Raw genomic sequence first — 15,603 nt, forward strand, 5'->3', positions numbered from 1 at the left:
CCTCTACTCTGAAGCGGCCTAGAGTTTTCCAGAAGCCTCCTCGCGGGAGGGTGACAGCTCCCTGCAGGGCCAGCTGGCCACCATCCAGATTTGGGGTGGGTCACCCACTAAGTAGCCACTTAATAATCATAATAATGATGGCATTTTTTTACGCCAACTACGTGCCAAGCACTGTTCTAAGCGCTGGGGGGGATACAAAGTAATTAAGGTTGTCCCGTGGGGGGCTCACAGTCTTCCTCCCCATTTTACAGATGAGGGAACTGAGGCACAGTGAAGTGACTTGGCCAAAGTCACACGGCTGACAATTGGCGGAGCCGAGATGTAATAATAATAATGATAGCATTTATTAAGCGCTTACTATGTGCAAAGCACTGTTCTAAGCGCTGGAGAGGTTACAAGGTAATCAGGTTGTCCCACGGGGAGCTCACAGTCTTAATCCCCATTTTACAGATGAGATAACTGAGGCCCAGAGAAGTGACGTGACTTGCCTAAAGTCACACAGCTGACAATTGACAGAGCCGGGATTAGAACCCATAATAATAATAATGGCATTTTTATTAAGCGCTTACTATGTCCAAAGCGGGGGAGGGTACCAGCTCCCTGCAGGGCCAGCTGGCCCCCAGCCAGGTGGGGGGTGAAACGTCCACTAAGTAGTAGAGAAGCAGCGTGGGTCAGTGGAAAGAGCCCGGGCTTTGGAGTCAGAGGTCGTGGGTTCAAATCCCGCCTCCGCCACTTGTCAGCTGGGTGACTTTGGGCAAGTCACTTCTCTGAGCCTCAGTGACCTCATCTGTCAAATGGGGATGAAGGCTGTGAGCCCCACGTGGGACAACCTGATCACCTTGTAACCTCCCCAGGGCTTAGAACAGGGCTTTGCACGTAGTGAGTGCTTAATAAATGATATCATTCTTATTATTAGTACAGGCCCCTGCGCACGGTAGGCACTCACCAAATAGGACGGAATGAACCAATGACAGCCACCCTCGGCTCTGAATAATAATAATAATAATGATGGTATTTGTTAAGCGCTTACTATGTGCAAAGCACTGTTCTAAGCGCTGGGGTGGATACAAGGTGATCAGGTTGCCCCACGTGGGGCTCACAGTCTCAGTCCCCATTTTTACAGACGAGGTCACTGAGACCCAGAGAAGTGAAGTGACTCGCCCAAAGTCACCCAGCTGACAAGCGGCGGAGGCGGGATTCGAACCCACGACCTCTGGCTCCAAAGAGAAGCAGCGTGGCTCGGTGGAAAGAGCCCGGGCTTAGGAGTCTGAGGTCGTGGGTTCGAATCCCGGCTCCTCCGCTTGTCAGCTGGGTGACTTTGGGCAAGTGACTTCGCTTCTCTGGGCCTCAGTTCCCTCATCTGGAAAATGGGGATTAAAACTGTGAGCCCCCATGGGACAGGCTGATCACCTTATAACCCCCCCCCCCCCAGGGTTTAGAACAGTGCTTTGCACATAGTAAGCGCTTAATAAATGCCATCATCATTAGTAGTAGTAGTAAAGGCCGGGCTCTTTCCACTAAAGCCACCCTGCTTCTGAAGCGGCCTGGAGTTTCCCAGAAGCCTCCGCGGCGGTGGGGGGGAAGGATGCCAGGCCCCTGCAGGACCAGCTGGCCCCCAGCCAGGTGGGGGGCGGGGCGCCCAGTAAGTAGCCGCCCTCGCCCCTCCCCCGCGGGCCGCCCCCCGCCCTCTCCTTGGCTGGTCCTGCCAGCCGGGCCGCTCGGCCCCTCCCCCCGCGGCCAGTGGGTGGGAGCGTTGGGATGATGCTCCAGCAGCCCCGGCCGGCCCCAGGCGCAACAGGTACGGGGGAGACGCCCAGCCCACGACCCCCCACCGCCCCCCACCGCCCCCCACGACCCCCCACGACCACCCCCCACCCTCCTCCTCCCAAGGCCAGGCGGGCAGACGGGCCCCCTCCCGCCTCCGGACAATGAGCACCGGTGAGTCCGGCCTGGGTGGGCTGCCGGGGGGCATCTGGGTTGGGGACGGCCGACCCCCCACCCCCACCACAGCATCATAGAACAGTGCTTTGCACATAGTAAGCGCTTAATCAACGCCATCATCATCGTTATTATTATCATCATCATCCATCAGGCCTTCCCGGACTGAGCCCCTTCCTTCCTCTCCCCCTCGTCCCCCTCTCCATCCCCCCCATCTTACCTCCTTCCCATCCCCACAGCACCTGTATATATGTATGTACACATTTATTACTCTATTTTGATTTATTTTATTTGTGCATATCTATTGTATTTATTTTATTTGGTTAGTATGTTTGGTTTTGTCCTCCGTCTCCCCCTTTTAGACTGTGAGCCCGCTGTTGGGTAGGGACTGTCTCTATACGTTGCCAACTTGGACTTCCCAAGCGCTTAGTCCAGTGCTCTGCACACAGTAAGCGCTCAATAAATACGATTGATTGATTGATTGATTGATCGATCAGCCCCGCCAAGGGCCGGCCCACCCCTCCCGTTGGCATCTCCGCACCCCTTCCGCTGTGCCAAGCGCTGTGGCCACTCCTAGGTAACCCGCTGGCAGAGCCCCTGGAATACCAGAGCTCCCTCTCCAACCGAGACCACCCCCCTAAAATATATATATCTATATATATCTATATATATCGATCTATTTATCTCTATCTATCTATCTATCTATCTATATAGATCTATCTATCTATCTATCTATCTATATAGATGATAGATAGATAGATAGATAGATGATGGATAGATAGCTATATCTCATATATAAGGCCTAGGCTTTATAAGGCCTTATGTGTGTATATATATATATATATATAAGATATATAGATATATAAGTCCATCCCGGGGGGCATCGAGCTGGTCACGTTGCAATGCAGCTGTGCGGGAGGAAGGTGCGGCCTTCCCCCCAGGGGATCCTGAGATCATCATCATCATCATCAATCGTATTTATTGAGAAATTACTGTGTGCAGAGCACTGTACTAAGCGCTTGGGAAGTCCAAGTTGGTAACATACAGAGACAGTCCCTACCCAGCAGTGGGCTCACAGTCTAAAAGGGGGGAGACAGAGAACAAAACCGAACATACTAATAAAATAAAATAAATAGAATAGATATGTACAAGTAAAATAAATAAGTAAAATAAATAAATAAGTAAAATAAATAAATAAGATCTTTTGGGGGAGGGGGTCTGCCCCTTCAATGGGATTTCTCCCACCTGAGAGGGACCCCCGCAGGGAAAGGATTTGGGAAAAGCGGGGGTGGGGGGGTCTCCCGCATGGAGGGATGGAGGTGGGCCTGTCCGCTCTGTCTCCCCCTTCTAATAATAATAATGGCATTTGTTAAGCGCTTACTATGTTCCAAGCACTGTTCAAAGCGCTGGGGGGATACAAGGTGATCAGGTTGTCCCACGTGGGGCTCACAGTCATCATCCCCATTTTACAGATGGGGGACCTGAGGCTCTGAGAAGTGAAGTGACTCGCCCAAGGTCACACAGCAGACATGTGGTGGAGCGGGATTCGAACCCACGACCTCTGGCTCCAAAGCCCAGGCTCTTTCCACTGAGCCACGCTTCTAGACTGTGAGCCCCCTGTTGGGTGGGGACCGTCTCTCTGTGTTGCCAGCTTGTACTTCCCAAGCGCTTAGTACAGTGCTCTGCACACAGTAAGCGCTCAATAAATACGATTGATTGATTGATCCTGGACTTGGCGGGGGGGGGGACGTCTTCCTGCTTCAGAGCATCCTTCTGGTCCTGCATCCCCGGAATAAGACCACCGCCCCCCGGGGATGCTGGACCGTTGTACCGAGCTGCAAAAAGGGGAGGGGGGACCACCCTGGGACGTCCAAACCATAGCCGCAGAGTCCCTCTCCCCCCCCTCCCCAAACCCCGGCTCAGTGGAAAGAGCCCGGGTTTAGGAGTCAGAAGTCATGGGTTCTAATCCCGGCTCCGCCGCATAATAGTAATGATGATGATTTATTTTTAATCCCCTTTTAGACTGTGAGCCCACTGTTGGGTAGGGACTGTCTCTATATGTTGCCAATTTGTACTTCCCAAGCGCTTAGTACAGTGCTCTGCACACAGTAAGCGCTCAATAAATCTGATTGATTGATTGATTGATGATGGCATTTCTTAAGCGCTTACTATGTGCCAAGCACTGTTCTAAGCTCTGGGAGGATACAAGGAGATCAGGTTGCCCCACGGGGGGCTCACAGTCTTAATCCCCATTTTACAGATGAGGGGACTGAGGCCCAGAGAATAATAATAATAATAATAATAATAATAATAATAACAATCATAATAATAATGAATGGCATTTTTTATTAAGTGCTTACTATGTGCAAAGCTCTGGAGAGGTTGCAAGGTAATCAGGTTGTCCCACGGGGAGCTCACAGTCTTAATCCCCATTTGACAGATGAGGGAACTGAGGCCCAGATAATAATAATAATAATAATAATAATAATAATAATAATGCATTTTTTATTAAGCACTTACTATGTTCAAAGCACTGGAGAGGTTACAAGGTAATCAGGTTGCCCCACGGGGAACTCACAGTCTTAATCCCCATTTTACAGATGAGGGAACTGAGGCCCAGAGAATAATAATAATAATAATAATAATAATAATAATAATAATAACTATAATAATATAATGCATTTTGTATTAAGCACTTATTGTGTTCAAAGCACTGGAGAGGTTACAAGGTAATCAGGTTGTCCCATGGGGAGCTCACAGTCTTAATCCCCATTTTACAGATGAGGGAACTGAGGCCCAGAGAATAATAATAATAATAATAATAATAATAATAATAATAATAATAATAATAATAATGCATTTTTATTAAGCGCTTACTATGTGCAAAGCACTGTTCTAAGCGCTGGAGAGGTTACAAGGTAATCAGGCTGGCCCACGGGGAGTTCACAGTCTTAATCCCCATTTTACAGATGAGGGAACTGAGGCCCAGAGAAGTGACTTGCCCAAAGTCACATAGCTGACAATTGACGGAGCCGGGATTAGAACACATAATAAGTAAGCTGCTTCGCTTGCCCAGAAAAGCCTTGGCTCATTCAGTCGTATTTAATGAGCGCTGACTGTGTGCCCAGCTCCCTTGGGAAAGTAAAATGCAGCAGAAAAGAGAGACAATCCCTGCCCACAAAGAGCTCACAGTCTAGAAGGGGGAGACAGACAGCCAAACAAATAAACACACACACACACACACATATATATATATATATATATATATATATATACACATATAAATATATTAATAAACAGACAATATATCAATATATTAACCAATATATCAATATATAACATACATATACATATGACTATATTAACAAACAGACATCAATATATCAATATATTAATCAATATATATCGATATATAATATATACATATAAATATATTAATAAACAGACATCAATATATATCAATATATTAATCAATATATATCAATATATTAATTAGGGTGCGTGCTAAGCTCTTAATGTGTGTCAGGCTCTGTACTAAGCGCTGCCAAGGAGGGAATACAAGCAAAATGTTTAGACATAGTCCCTGTCCCACGTGGGGCTCACAGTCTTAATCCCCATTTTACAGATGAGATAACTGAGGCCCAGAGAAGTGAAGGGACTTGCCCAAGGTCACCCAGGAGACAAGTGGCGGAGCCGGGATTAGAACCCAGGACCATCTGACTCCCAAGCCCGGGGTCTATGTACTAGGCCACACTAGTTAGGTAGGTAGACGCTAGCTGGCTTCTGGGATCCCGGCACCCGTGAATTCGTTCATTCGTTCAATCGTATTTATTGAGCGCTTACAGTGTGCAGAGCACTGTACTAAGCGCTTGGAAAGTACAAATCACCAACATCTAGAGACGGTCCCTACCCTACAATGGGCTCACAGTCTAGAAGGGGGAGACAGACAACAAAACAAAACAAGTAGACAGGCATCAATACCATCAAAGTCTAGAATGTGTTTTATTAATTCATTCAATTGTATTTATTAATAATAAATAATAATAATAATAATAATGGCATTTGTTAAGCGCTTACTATGTGCAAAACACTGTTCTAAGCACTGGGGAGGTTACAAGGTGATCAGGTTGTCCCACGGAGGCCTCACAGTCTTCATCCCCATTTTACAGATGAGGGAACCGAGGCTCAGAGAGGTAAAGTGACTTGTCCAAGGTCACACAGCTGACAAGCTGACAATTCTAGACTGTGAGCCCGCTGTTGGGTAGGGACCGTCTCTATATGTTGCCAACTTGTACTTCCCAAGCGCTTAGTCCAGTGCTCTGCACACAGTAAGCGCTCAATAAATACCATTGAATGAATGAATGAATGAATATGTTGCCAACTTGTACTTCCCAAGCGCTTAGTCCAGTGCTCTGCACACAGTAAGCGCTCAATAAATATGATTGAATGAATGAATGAATGAATATGTTGCCAACTTGTAGTTCCCAAGTGCTTAGTCTAGTGCTCGGCACACAGTAAGCGCTCAATAAATACGACTGAATGAATGAATATGTTGCCAACTTGTACTTCCCAAGCGCTTAGCCCAGTGCTCTGCACACAGTAAGCGCTCAATAAATACGATTGAATGAATGAATGAATGAATATGTTGCCAACTTGTACTTCCCAAGCCCTTAGTCCAGTGCTCTGCACACAGTAAATGCTCAATGAATACGATTGAATGAATGAATGAATCAAAATAGAATTATAGATATGTGCACATCATTAATAAAATAAATAGAATGATAAATATGTACAAATATACACAAGTGCTGTGGGGAGGGGAAGGGGGTAGGGCAGAGGGAGGGAGGAGGAGTGATGGAGAGGGGAGGAGGAGCAGAGGAAAAGGGGGGCTCAGGCTGGGAATATGTATATATGTATACATATGTATACATATGTATATATATTTGTACGTATTTATTAGTCTATTTATTTATTTATTTTACTTGTACATATTCTATTTATTTTATTCTGTTAATATGTTTTGTTCTCTGTCTCCCCCTTCTAGACTGTGAGCCCACTGTTGGGTAGGGACCGTCTCTATATGTTGCCAACTTGTACATCCCAAGCGCTTAGTCCAGTGCTCTGCACACAGTAAGCGCTCAATAAATAGGATTGAATGAATGAATGAATTAATGAATGGGAAGGCCTCCTGGAGGAGGTGAGCTCTCAGTAGGGCTTTGAAGAGGGGCAGAGAGCTTGTTGATTGCAGCCATGCAATCATGCAACCATGCAGCGGCTCTGGAGGCAGGAGAGGAAGAGTAAGCGCTCAATAAATACGATTGATGATAGTCGTCGGTGGTGTCCGGAGCTTGGGGCTGGACTGGACGCCTCCCCGGGGGCGAACTGCTCTTGAAAATCATTCATGGGCTTGACACTTCGATCTGAAGATCATATTCATTCCCAGACTGAGCCCCCTCCTTCCTTTCCCCCTCCTCATCCCCCTGCCTTATCTCCTTCCCCTCCCCACAGCACCTGTATATCTGTTTTTACGTATTTATTACTCATTTATTTTATTTGTACATATTTATTCTATTTATTTAATGTTGTTAACATGGTTTGTTTTGTTCTCTGACTCCCCTTTCTAGACTGGGAGCCAGCTGTTGGGTAGGGACCGTCTCTATATGTTGCCAACTTGGACTTCCCAAGTGCTTAGTACGGTGCTCTGCACACAGTAAGTGCTCAGTAAATACGATTGAATGAATTTATTATGCTATTGATTTTACTTGTACGTATTTATTCTATTTATTTTATTTTGTTAATACGTTTTGTTCTCTGTCTCCCCCTTCTAGATTGTGAGCCCACTGTTGGGTAGGGACCGTCTCTGTATGTTGCTAACTTGCACTTCCCAAGTGCTTAGTACAGTGCTCTGCACACAGTAAGCGCTCAATAAATACGATTGAATGAATGAATGAAGTGCTTAGTACAGTGCTCTGCACACAGTAAGCGTTCAATAAATTCATTCATTCAGTCGTATTTATTGAGCGCTTACTGTGTGCAGAGCACAGTACTAAGCGCTTAATCACGGGGATCGTCCCAGAAGGATGGAACAATCCTGGCTATCTAGACTGTGAGCTTGTTGTGGAGAGAAATGCGTCTATTTGTTGTCCTAATGTATTCTCCCAAGCGCTTAGTACAGTGCTCTGCACACAGTCAGCACTCAATAAATACGATTGAATGAAAGGATATTTTCACGGGGCTATTTCTCTTCGTTTCCAAGTTTTTGAAGAAATTCCATTGGCTAGCAACCATCAATCCAACAATCGTATTTATTGAGCAGTTAGCCAGTTGACCGTACTTATCGAGCGCTTGCTGTGTGTGGAGCACTGTACTAAGCGCTTGGGATAGGACAGCAATATATAACAGACATATTAGCCTGTTCATTTCGTGGCTCAGTGGAAAGAGCATGGGCTTGGGAGCCAGAGGTCATGGGTTCTAATCCCGCTCCGCCACTTGTCAGCTTCGTGATTTTGGGCAAGTCACTTCACTTCTCTGTGCCTCAGTTCCCTCATCTGTCAAATGGAGGTTGAGACTGTGAGCCCCACGTGGGACAACCTGAGCACCTTGTATCCCCCAAGCGCTTAGAACAGTGCTTGGCACAGAGTAAGCGCTTAACAAATACCAGAATTATTACTAGAGAAGCAGTGTGGTTCAGTGGAAAGAGCTCGGGCTTGGAAGTCAGAGGTCATGGATTCTAATCCCACCTCTGCCACTTGTCTGCTGTGTGACTTTGGGTAAGTCACTTAACTTCTCTGTGCCTCAGTTACCTCATCTGTAAAATGGGGATTAAGACTGTGTGCCCCACGGGGGACAACCCGATTACCTTCTATTCTCCCCATCACTTAGAACAGTGCTTGGCACATAGTAAATGCTTAACAAATGTTATTATTATTATTATTATTATTATCATTATTAGTATTATTATTATTATTATTCTTAATTATTCCCTGACCACAAGGAGCTTACAGTCTAGAGGATGACACAGACAGGAATAGAAATAGAGAAATTATGGATAAAGACCCAGTTCTGTGGAGCTGACAACAGACTGCATTCATCTTTCACAGTGAAGTTTATCCCCCCAGCATAATGATGGCATTCTGACTTATAAATATGAGCTGTGAATCCATCTCTCTAGGAAAAGGACTCTTCATTTTTATTTATTTATGATAATAATACCAACGATGATGGTATTTGTTAAGCACTTCTGTGCCGAGTACTGTTTTAAGCGCTGGGATAGATATTCATCATCAGTCGTATTTATTGAGCGCTTACTATGTGCAGAGCACTGTACTAAGCACTTGGGAAGTACAAATTGGCAACATATAGAGACGGTCCCTACCCAACAGTGGGCTCACAGTCTAAAAGGGGGAGACAGAGAACAAAACCAAACATACTAACAAAATAAAATAAATAGAATATATATGTACAAATAAAATAAATAAATAGAGTAAAAAATATGTACAAGCATATATACATATATACAGGTGCTGCGGGGAAGGGAAGGAGGTAAGATGAGGGGGATGGAGAGGGGGACGAGGGGGAGAGGAAGGAAGGGGCTCAGTCTGGGAAGGCCTCCTGGAGGAGGTGAGCTCTCAGCAGGGCCTTGATATCTGTCCCCCTCCTCAAGGCTCACTTCACTTCTCTGTGCCTCAGTTCCCTCATCTGTCAAATGGGGATGAAGACTGTGAGCCCCACGTGGGACAACCTGATCGCCTTGTATCCCTCTAGGAAAAGGACTCTTCATTTTTATTTATTTATGATAATAATCCCAACGATGATGGTATTTGTTAAGCACTTCCGTGCCGAGTCCTGTTCTAAGCGCTGGGATAGATATTGATATCTGTCCCCCTCCTCAAGACTCACTTCACTTCTCTGTGCCTCAGTTCCCTCATCTGTCAAATGGGGATGAAGACTGTGAGCCCCACGTGGGACAACCTGATCGCCTTGTATCCCTCTAGGAAAAGGACTCTTCATTTTTATTTATTTATGATAATAATCCCAACGATGATGGTATTTGTTAAGCACTTCCGTGCCGAGTCCTGTTCTAAGCGCTGGGATAGATATTGATATCTGTCCCCCTCCTCAAGACTCAAATAAGACTACGAGCTCACTGTGGGCAGGGATTGTCTCTCTTTGTTGCCGTATTGTACTTTCCCAAGCACTTAGTACAGTGCTCTGCACACAGTAAGTGCTTAAGGACTGAGAAGCAGCGTGGCTCAGTGGAAAGAGCACGGGCTTAAGAGTCAGGGGTCATGGGTTCTAATCCCGGCTACTCCACTTGTCAGCTCGTGACCTTGGGCAAGACACTTTACTTCTCTGAGCCTCCGTTCCCTCATCTGTAAAATGGGGATTAAGACCGTGAGCCCCCCGTGGGACAACCTGATCACCCTGTAACCTCTCCAGTGCTTAGAACAGTGCTTTGCACATAGTAAGCGCTTAACAAATGCCATCATTATTATTTTCATTTATTACTAATAAATACAATTGAATGAATGAATAAAACACATTTTTGTGCGCAGCATGAGAGAGATAAGGTGGTGGTGTTTCTTGAGGGGAGTGTAGGGAAGGATTTCCCACATCAGCCTTTTCAGCCACACAGGCGTTCATAGGTGAAATTCCACCTCAGTGGGGTCTTTGGGGGCTGTATTTTGGGGTACACGCATTTTTCACGCTAGGCAAAACCTGTAAAGTATGCTGAGCCGCGCTTGGAAATCGTCCTTCTGGGCGATGGAGCCGAGGTTCAGAGACCAGGAGTAATTTATCCAGGAGGCCAGGGCCTGAGGAATATTAAAAAAAAAAAAAGGTATGTCACCCTGCTTTTCAAACTGGAAAAGGACCCTTTCAGAATGGACATTAAATGGCAGGATGTCATTAGACCGTGTCTCAAGATCCTTACATGGGATATTTTTTGACAACCTCTACAATCTCCTCTTTGAAAGAAAGGTTTTTCTTTTCTTTATCTGCCCCCTCTTCCTTCCACCTTCCTTCCACATGCACCGTTTGGGCAGATTTTTCAGACATGAATGTTAAAAACATGCCCTATGAGGGCTCACCTCCTCCAGGAGGCCTTCCCAGACTGAGCCCCCCTTTTCCTCTCCTCCTCCTCCCCTCTCCATCGACCCCCCTCTCTCCTTCTGCCCTACCCCCTTCCCCTCCCCACAGTTCTTGTGTATATTTGTATATATTTATTATTCTATTTATTCTATGTGTACATTTTTACTATATTTTATTAATGATGTGTATATGGCTATAATTCTATTCATTCTGATGGTATTGACTCTACTTGTTTTGTTCTGTTGTCTGTCTCCCCCCTTCTAGACTGTGAGCCCATTGTTGGGTAGGGACTGTATATGTTGCCAACTTGTACTTCCCAAGCGCTTAGTACAGTGCTCTGCACACAGTAAGCACTGTACTAAGCGCTTGGGAAGTACAAGTTGGCAACATATAGAGACGGTCCCTACCCAACAGTGGGCTCACAGTCATTCATGCAATGAATGAATGAAAAACTACTTCGACCATCTTCATGACGTAAGCTTTGTATGTCTTGGGTAAGAATGCCCTCAAAATGTCCCCAACAGGTCCCCTGAGCGTTTTAGTCAGATGAAAGAAAATAAAGATAAAAGATGTTTATTATTCTTTGGTTTAGGCAAATAGGACATTTAACTGACAGAGGAGGAGGTGAATTACTGTCCTTGTGAGTGGTGATTTGCCTTCTAGCTAGAGTTGTTTGTCTTTAGATATTTTACAGAAACTCGAATAACTCTTGGTGATCTAAATAAACAGAGCATTTAGTACAGTGTATGACACCCAGAGGGTGCTCTGTATGCTCTCATAAGTAGCGAGCCATTTCCTCGTACTCTAGATAATCCAGCCAAATAAAGGAATAATAATAATGATAATAATGATGGTATTTGTTAAGCGCTTACTATGTGCCCAGCACTGTTCTAAGCACTGGGGTACATACAAGGTAATCAGGTGGTCCCCCGTGGGGCTCACAGTCTGAATCCCCATTTTACAGATGAGGTAACTGAGGCACAGAGAAGTTAAGTGACTTGCCCAAGGTCACACGGCAGACAAGTGGCGGAGCCGGGACCTCGTCCCTTTCATAGATCCTCTAGACTGTAAGCTCATTGTGGGCAGGGAATACATCTGTTATGTTGTGGTATTGTACTCTCCCAAGCGCTTAGTACAGCACCCTGTACACAGTAAGCGCTCAATAAATACGATTGATTGATCCACTATCATTAGACATATCACTATTCTTGCTTTGCCATTCAGGAGAGGTCTCGGATTCTCCGTCAACTTCAGTCTCAATGGTAGTTCACCCCACCTCATCGTCATCAACGGTATTTACTGAGCGCTTACTGTGCACAGAGCACTGTACTAAGCACTTGTGAGAGTAAAACAGAGTTAGTAGACATGTTCCCCACTTACCCCCTAGCTTAGTGTAGAGGGGGAGACAGACAGTAATATAGAGGAATGATAATTATTGTTCTTAAGTGTTCTTAGTATTCATTATCAATCTATATCAATCGTATTTATTGAGCACTTACTATATGCAGAGCATTCATTCTATCGTATTTATTGAGCGCTCACTATGTGCAGAGCACTGTACTAAGCTCTTGGAAAGTGCAGTTCAGGGATAAAGAGAGACAATCCCTGCGCACACCGGGCTCACAGTCTAGAAGAGGGGAGACAGATACAATAGTAATAAAAATAATAATAATAATAATAGTAATAATGGCATTTGTTGAGCGCTTACTAAGTGTGAAGCACCGTTCTAAGTGCTTGGGAAGGTACAAGACGATCACGTTGTCCCACGTGGGGCTCACAGTCTTAATCTCCATTTTACAGATGAGGTAACTGAGGCACAGAGAAGTGAAGTGACTTGCCCAAAGTCACACAGTTGACAAGCGGCAGAGCCGGGATTAGAACCCATGACCTCTGACTCCCAAAACCCGGGCTCTTCCCACTGAGCCACGCTGCTTATCAAAGCAAGGAAACAGGAATCAATCTCAAAAAAGAGAATTATAGACATATACACATCAAAACAAGTAAACAGGCATCGATGTCAATAAATAGAATTATAGATATGTACATATATACACGGAAGTGGGGCGGGAAGGGGGGAAGAGCGAAGGGAGCGAGTCGAGGTGACGCAGAAGGGAGGGGGAGCTGAGGAAAAGGGGGGCTTAGTCTGGGGCACTGTACTAAGCGCTTGGGAGAGTACAATAAAACAGAATTAGCCCTTAACAACCTTACAGCTAGAAGGGGAAAAAGACATTAATATGAATAATAATAATAATGATGGCATTTATTGAGCACTTACTCTGTGCAAAGCACTGTTCTAAGCACTGGGGTGATACAAGGTGATCAGGTTGTCCCACGTGGGGCTCACAGACTTCATTCCCATTTTACAGAGGAGGTAACTGAGGCACAGAGAAGTTAAGTGACTTGCCCAAAGTCGCACAGCTGACAATTGGCGGAGCCAGGATTTGAACCCATGAACTCTGACTCCAAAGCCCGTGCTCTTTCCACTGAGCCACGCTGCTTCGACTAAATAAACGATTTATAAAAACAACCATCACTGGATGTATCCAAGGGACTTATCCAAACTTTGGAGCTTTCTGGCTTAGCTGAGGCTCCTAGGACTGAAATTCCCCAGCGCCTCCAAGTTTTGAAATTGGAATTGGGAAAAAAATGCAGTTTTAGGTACTCTATTTTACCTGTACATATTTACTATTCTTTTTATTTTGATAATGATGTGCATCTAGCTTTAATTCTATTTGTTCTGAGGACTTGACACGTGTCCACATGTTTTGTTTTGTTGTCTGTCTCCCCCTTCTAGACTGTGAGCCCATTGTTGGGTAGGGACCATCTCTCGATGTTGCCAACGTGTACTTCCCAAGTGCTTAGTACAGTGCTCTGCACACAGTAAGCGCTCAATAAATACGATTCGATGAAAGAATGAATGAATGAATGAATGCTTACTCTTTGCTGAGGCCTAGGATGAATACAAGAAAATGAGGTCGGGCACAGTCTCTGTTCTCTCCGGGGGCTCTCAGTCGAGGTAAGAGGATGAACTGTTATTAAATCCCCATTTTACAGGCGAGGAAACTGAAACCTAAGAGAAGTTTCTTTTTTATTTTGTTTTTTAATGGTATTTAAGTGCTTACTATAGGCCAGACACTGTACTAAGCCCTGGGGTGATTACAAGCTAATCAGCCATCATCAGCCCCAACCACTAGCAATTTAGCACTCTTGGTATCCGCAGCAAGATAATTTTAATAATAATGATAATGATGGTCATAATGATAATAACAATAATAAGGATGGTATTTGTTAAGCGCTTACTATGTGCCAAGCATTCATTCATTCATTCAATTCATTCAATCATATTTATTGAGCACTTACTGTGTGCAGAGCACTGTAATAAGCCCTTGGGAAGTACAAGGTGGCAACATATAGAGAAGGTCTCTACCCAACAGCGGGCTCACAGTCTATAAGGGGGAGACAGACAACAAAACAAAACCTATTAACAAAATAAAATAAATAGAATAAATATGTACAAATAAAATAAATAAATAGAGTAATAAATACGTACAAACATATATACATATATACAGGTGCTGTGGGGAGGGGAAGGATGTAAGGCGGGAGGGATGGAGAGGGGGTGGAAGGGGAGAGGAAGGAGGGGGCTCAGTGTGGGAAGGCCTCCTGGAGGAGGTGAGCTCTCAGTAGGGCCTTGAAGGGAGGAAGAGAGCTAGCTTGGCGGATGGGCAGAGGGATTGGGGGCATTCCAGGCCAGAGGAAGGACGTGGGCCGGGGGTTGACGGTGGGACGGGCGAGAACGAGGCCCGGTGAGGAGATTAGTGGCAGAGGAGTGGAGGGTGCGGGCTGGGCTGGAGAAGGAGAGAAGCGAGGTGAGGTAGGAGGGGGTGAGGGGATGAACAGCCTTGAAGCCCAGGGTGAGGAGTTTCTGCCTGATGCGCAGATTGATTGGTAGCCACTGGAGATTTTTGAGGAGGGGAGTAACATGCCCAGAGTGTTTCTGCACAAAGACAATCCAGCAGCGGCGTGAAGTATTTATTGAAGTGGTTAGAGACTGGAGGATGGGAGATCAGAGAGGAGGCTGATGCAGTAATCCAGTCGGGAGAGGATGAGAGATTTAACGAGTAGGGTAGAGGTTTGGATGGAGAGGAAAGGGCGGATCTCGGCGATGTTGCGGAGGTGAGACCAGCAGGTTTTGGTGACGGATTGAATGTGAGGGGTGAACGAGAGAGCGGAGTCGAGGATGACACCAAGGTTGCGGGCTTGTGAGACGGGAAGGATGGTAGTACCGTCAACAGTGATGGGAATGTCAGGGAGAGGGCAGGGTTTCTGTCTCCCCCTTTTAGACTGTGAGCCCACTGTTGGGTAGGGACTGTCTCTATGTGTTGCCAATTTGTACTTCCCAAGCGCTTAGTACAGTGCTCTGCACTTAGTAAGCGCTCAATAAATACGATTGATTGATTGATTGATAAGGAGTTCAGTCTTGGACATGTTGAGTTTTAGGTGGCGGGCAGACATCCAGATGGAGATGTCCTGAAGGCACGAGGAGATGTGAGCCTGGAGGGAGGGAGAGAGAGC

General features: G+C 45.6%; 1 protein-coding gene across 17 annotated transcripts in view; it reads left to right on the forward strand.

Moving 5' to 3' along the window:
* The first annotated feature begins 1,743 nt into the window (after nt 1-1,743).
* The window catches only part of ABLIM2 (actin binding LIM protein family member 2), a 308,934-nt gene continuing 295,074 nt past the window's right edge, over nt 1,744-15,603 (forward strand). For 16 of the 17 annotated variants that reach the window (XM_038744827.1, XM_038744831.1, XM_038744830.1 and 13 more), the window contains exon 1: nt 1,744-1,798. In XM_038744827.1, coding sequence (XP_038600755.1) covers nt 1,759-1,798 — 40 coding nt within the window. In that variant the 5' untranslated portion in view covers nt 1,744-1,758. Of the gene's footprint in view, nt 1,799-1,870; nt 1,939-15,603 lie in introns of those variants that run through there. The other variant, XM_038744829.1, reaches the window with a different exon arrangement.

The sequence above is a fragment of the Tachyglossus aculeatus genome, chromosome 4 (assembly GCF_015852505.1).
Source record: "Tachyglossus aculeatus isolate mTacAcu1 chromosome 4, mTacAcu1.pri, whole genome shotgun sequence".
Taxonomy (NCBI): Eukaryota; Metazoa; Chordata; class Mammalia; order Monotremata; family Tachyglossidae; genus Tachyglossus; species Tachyglossus aculeatus.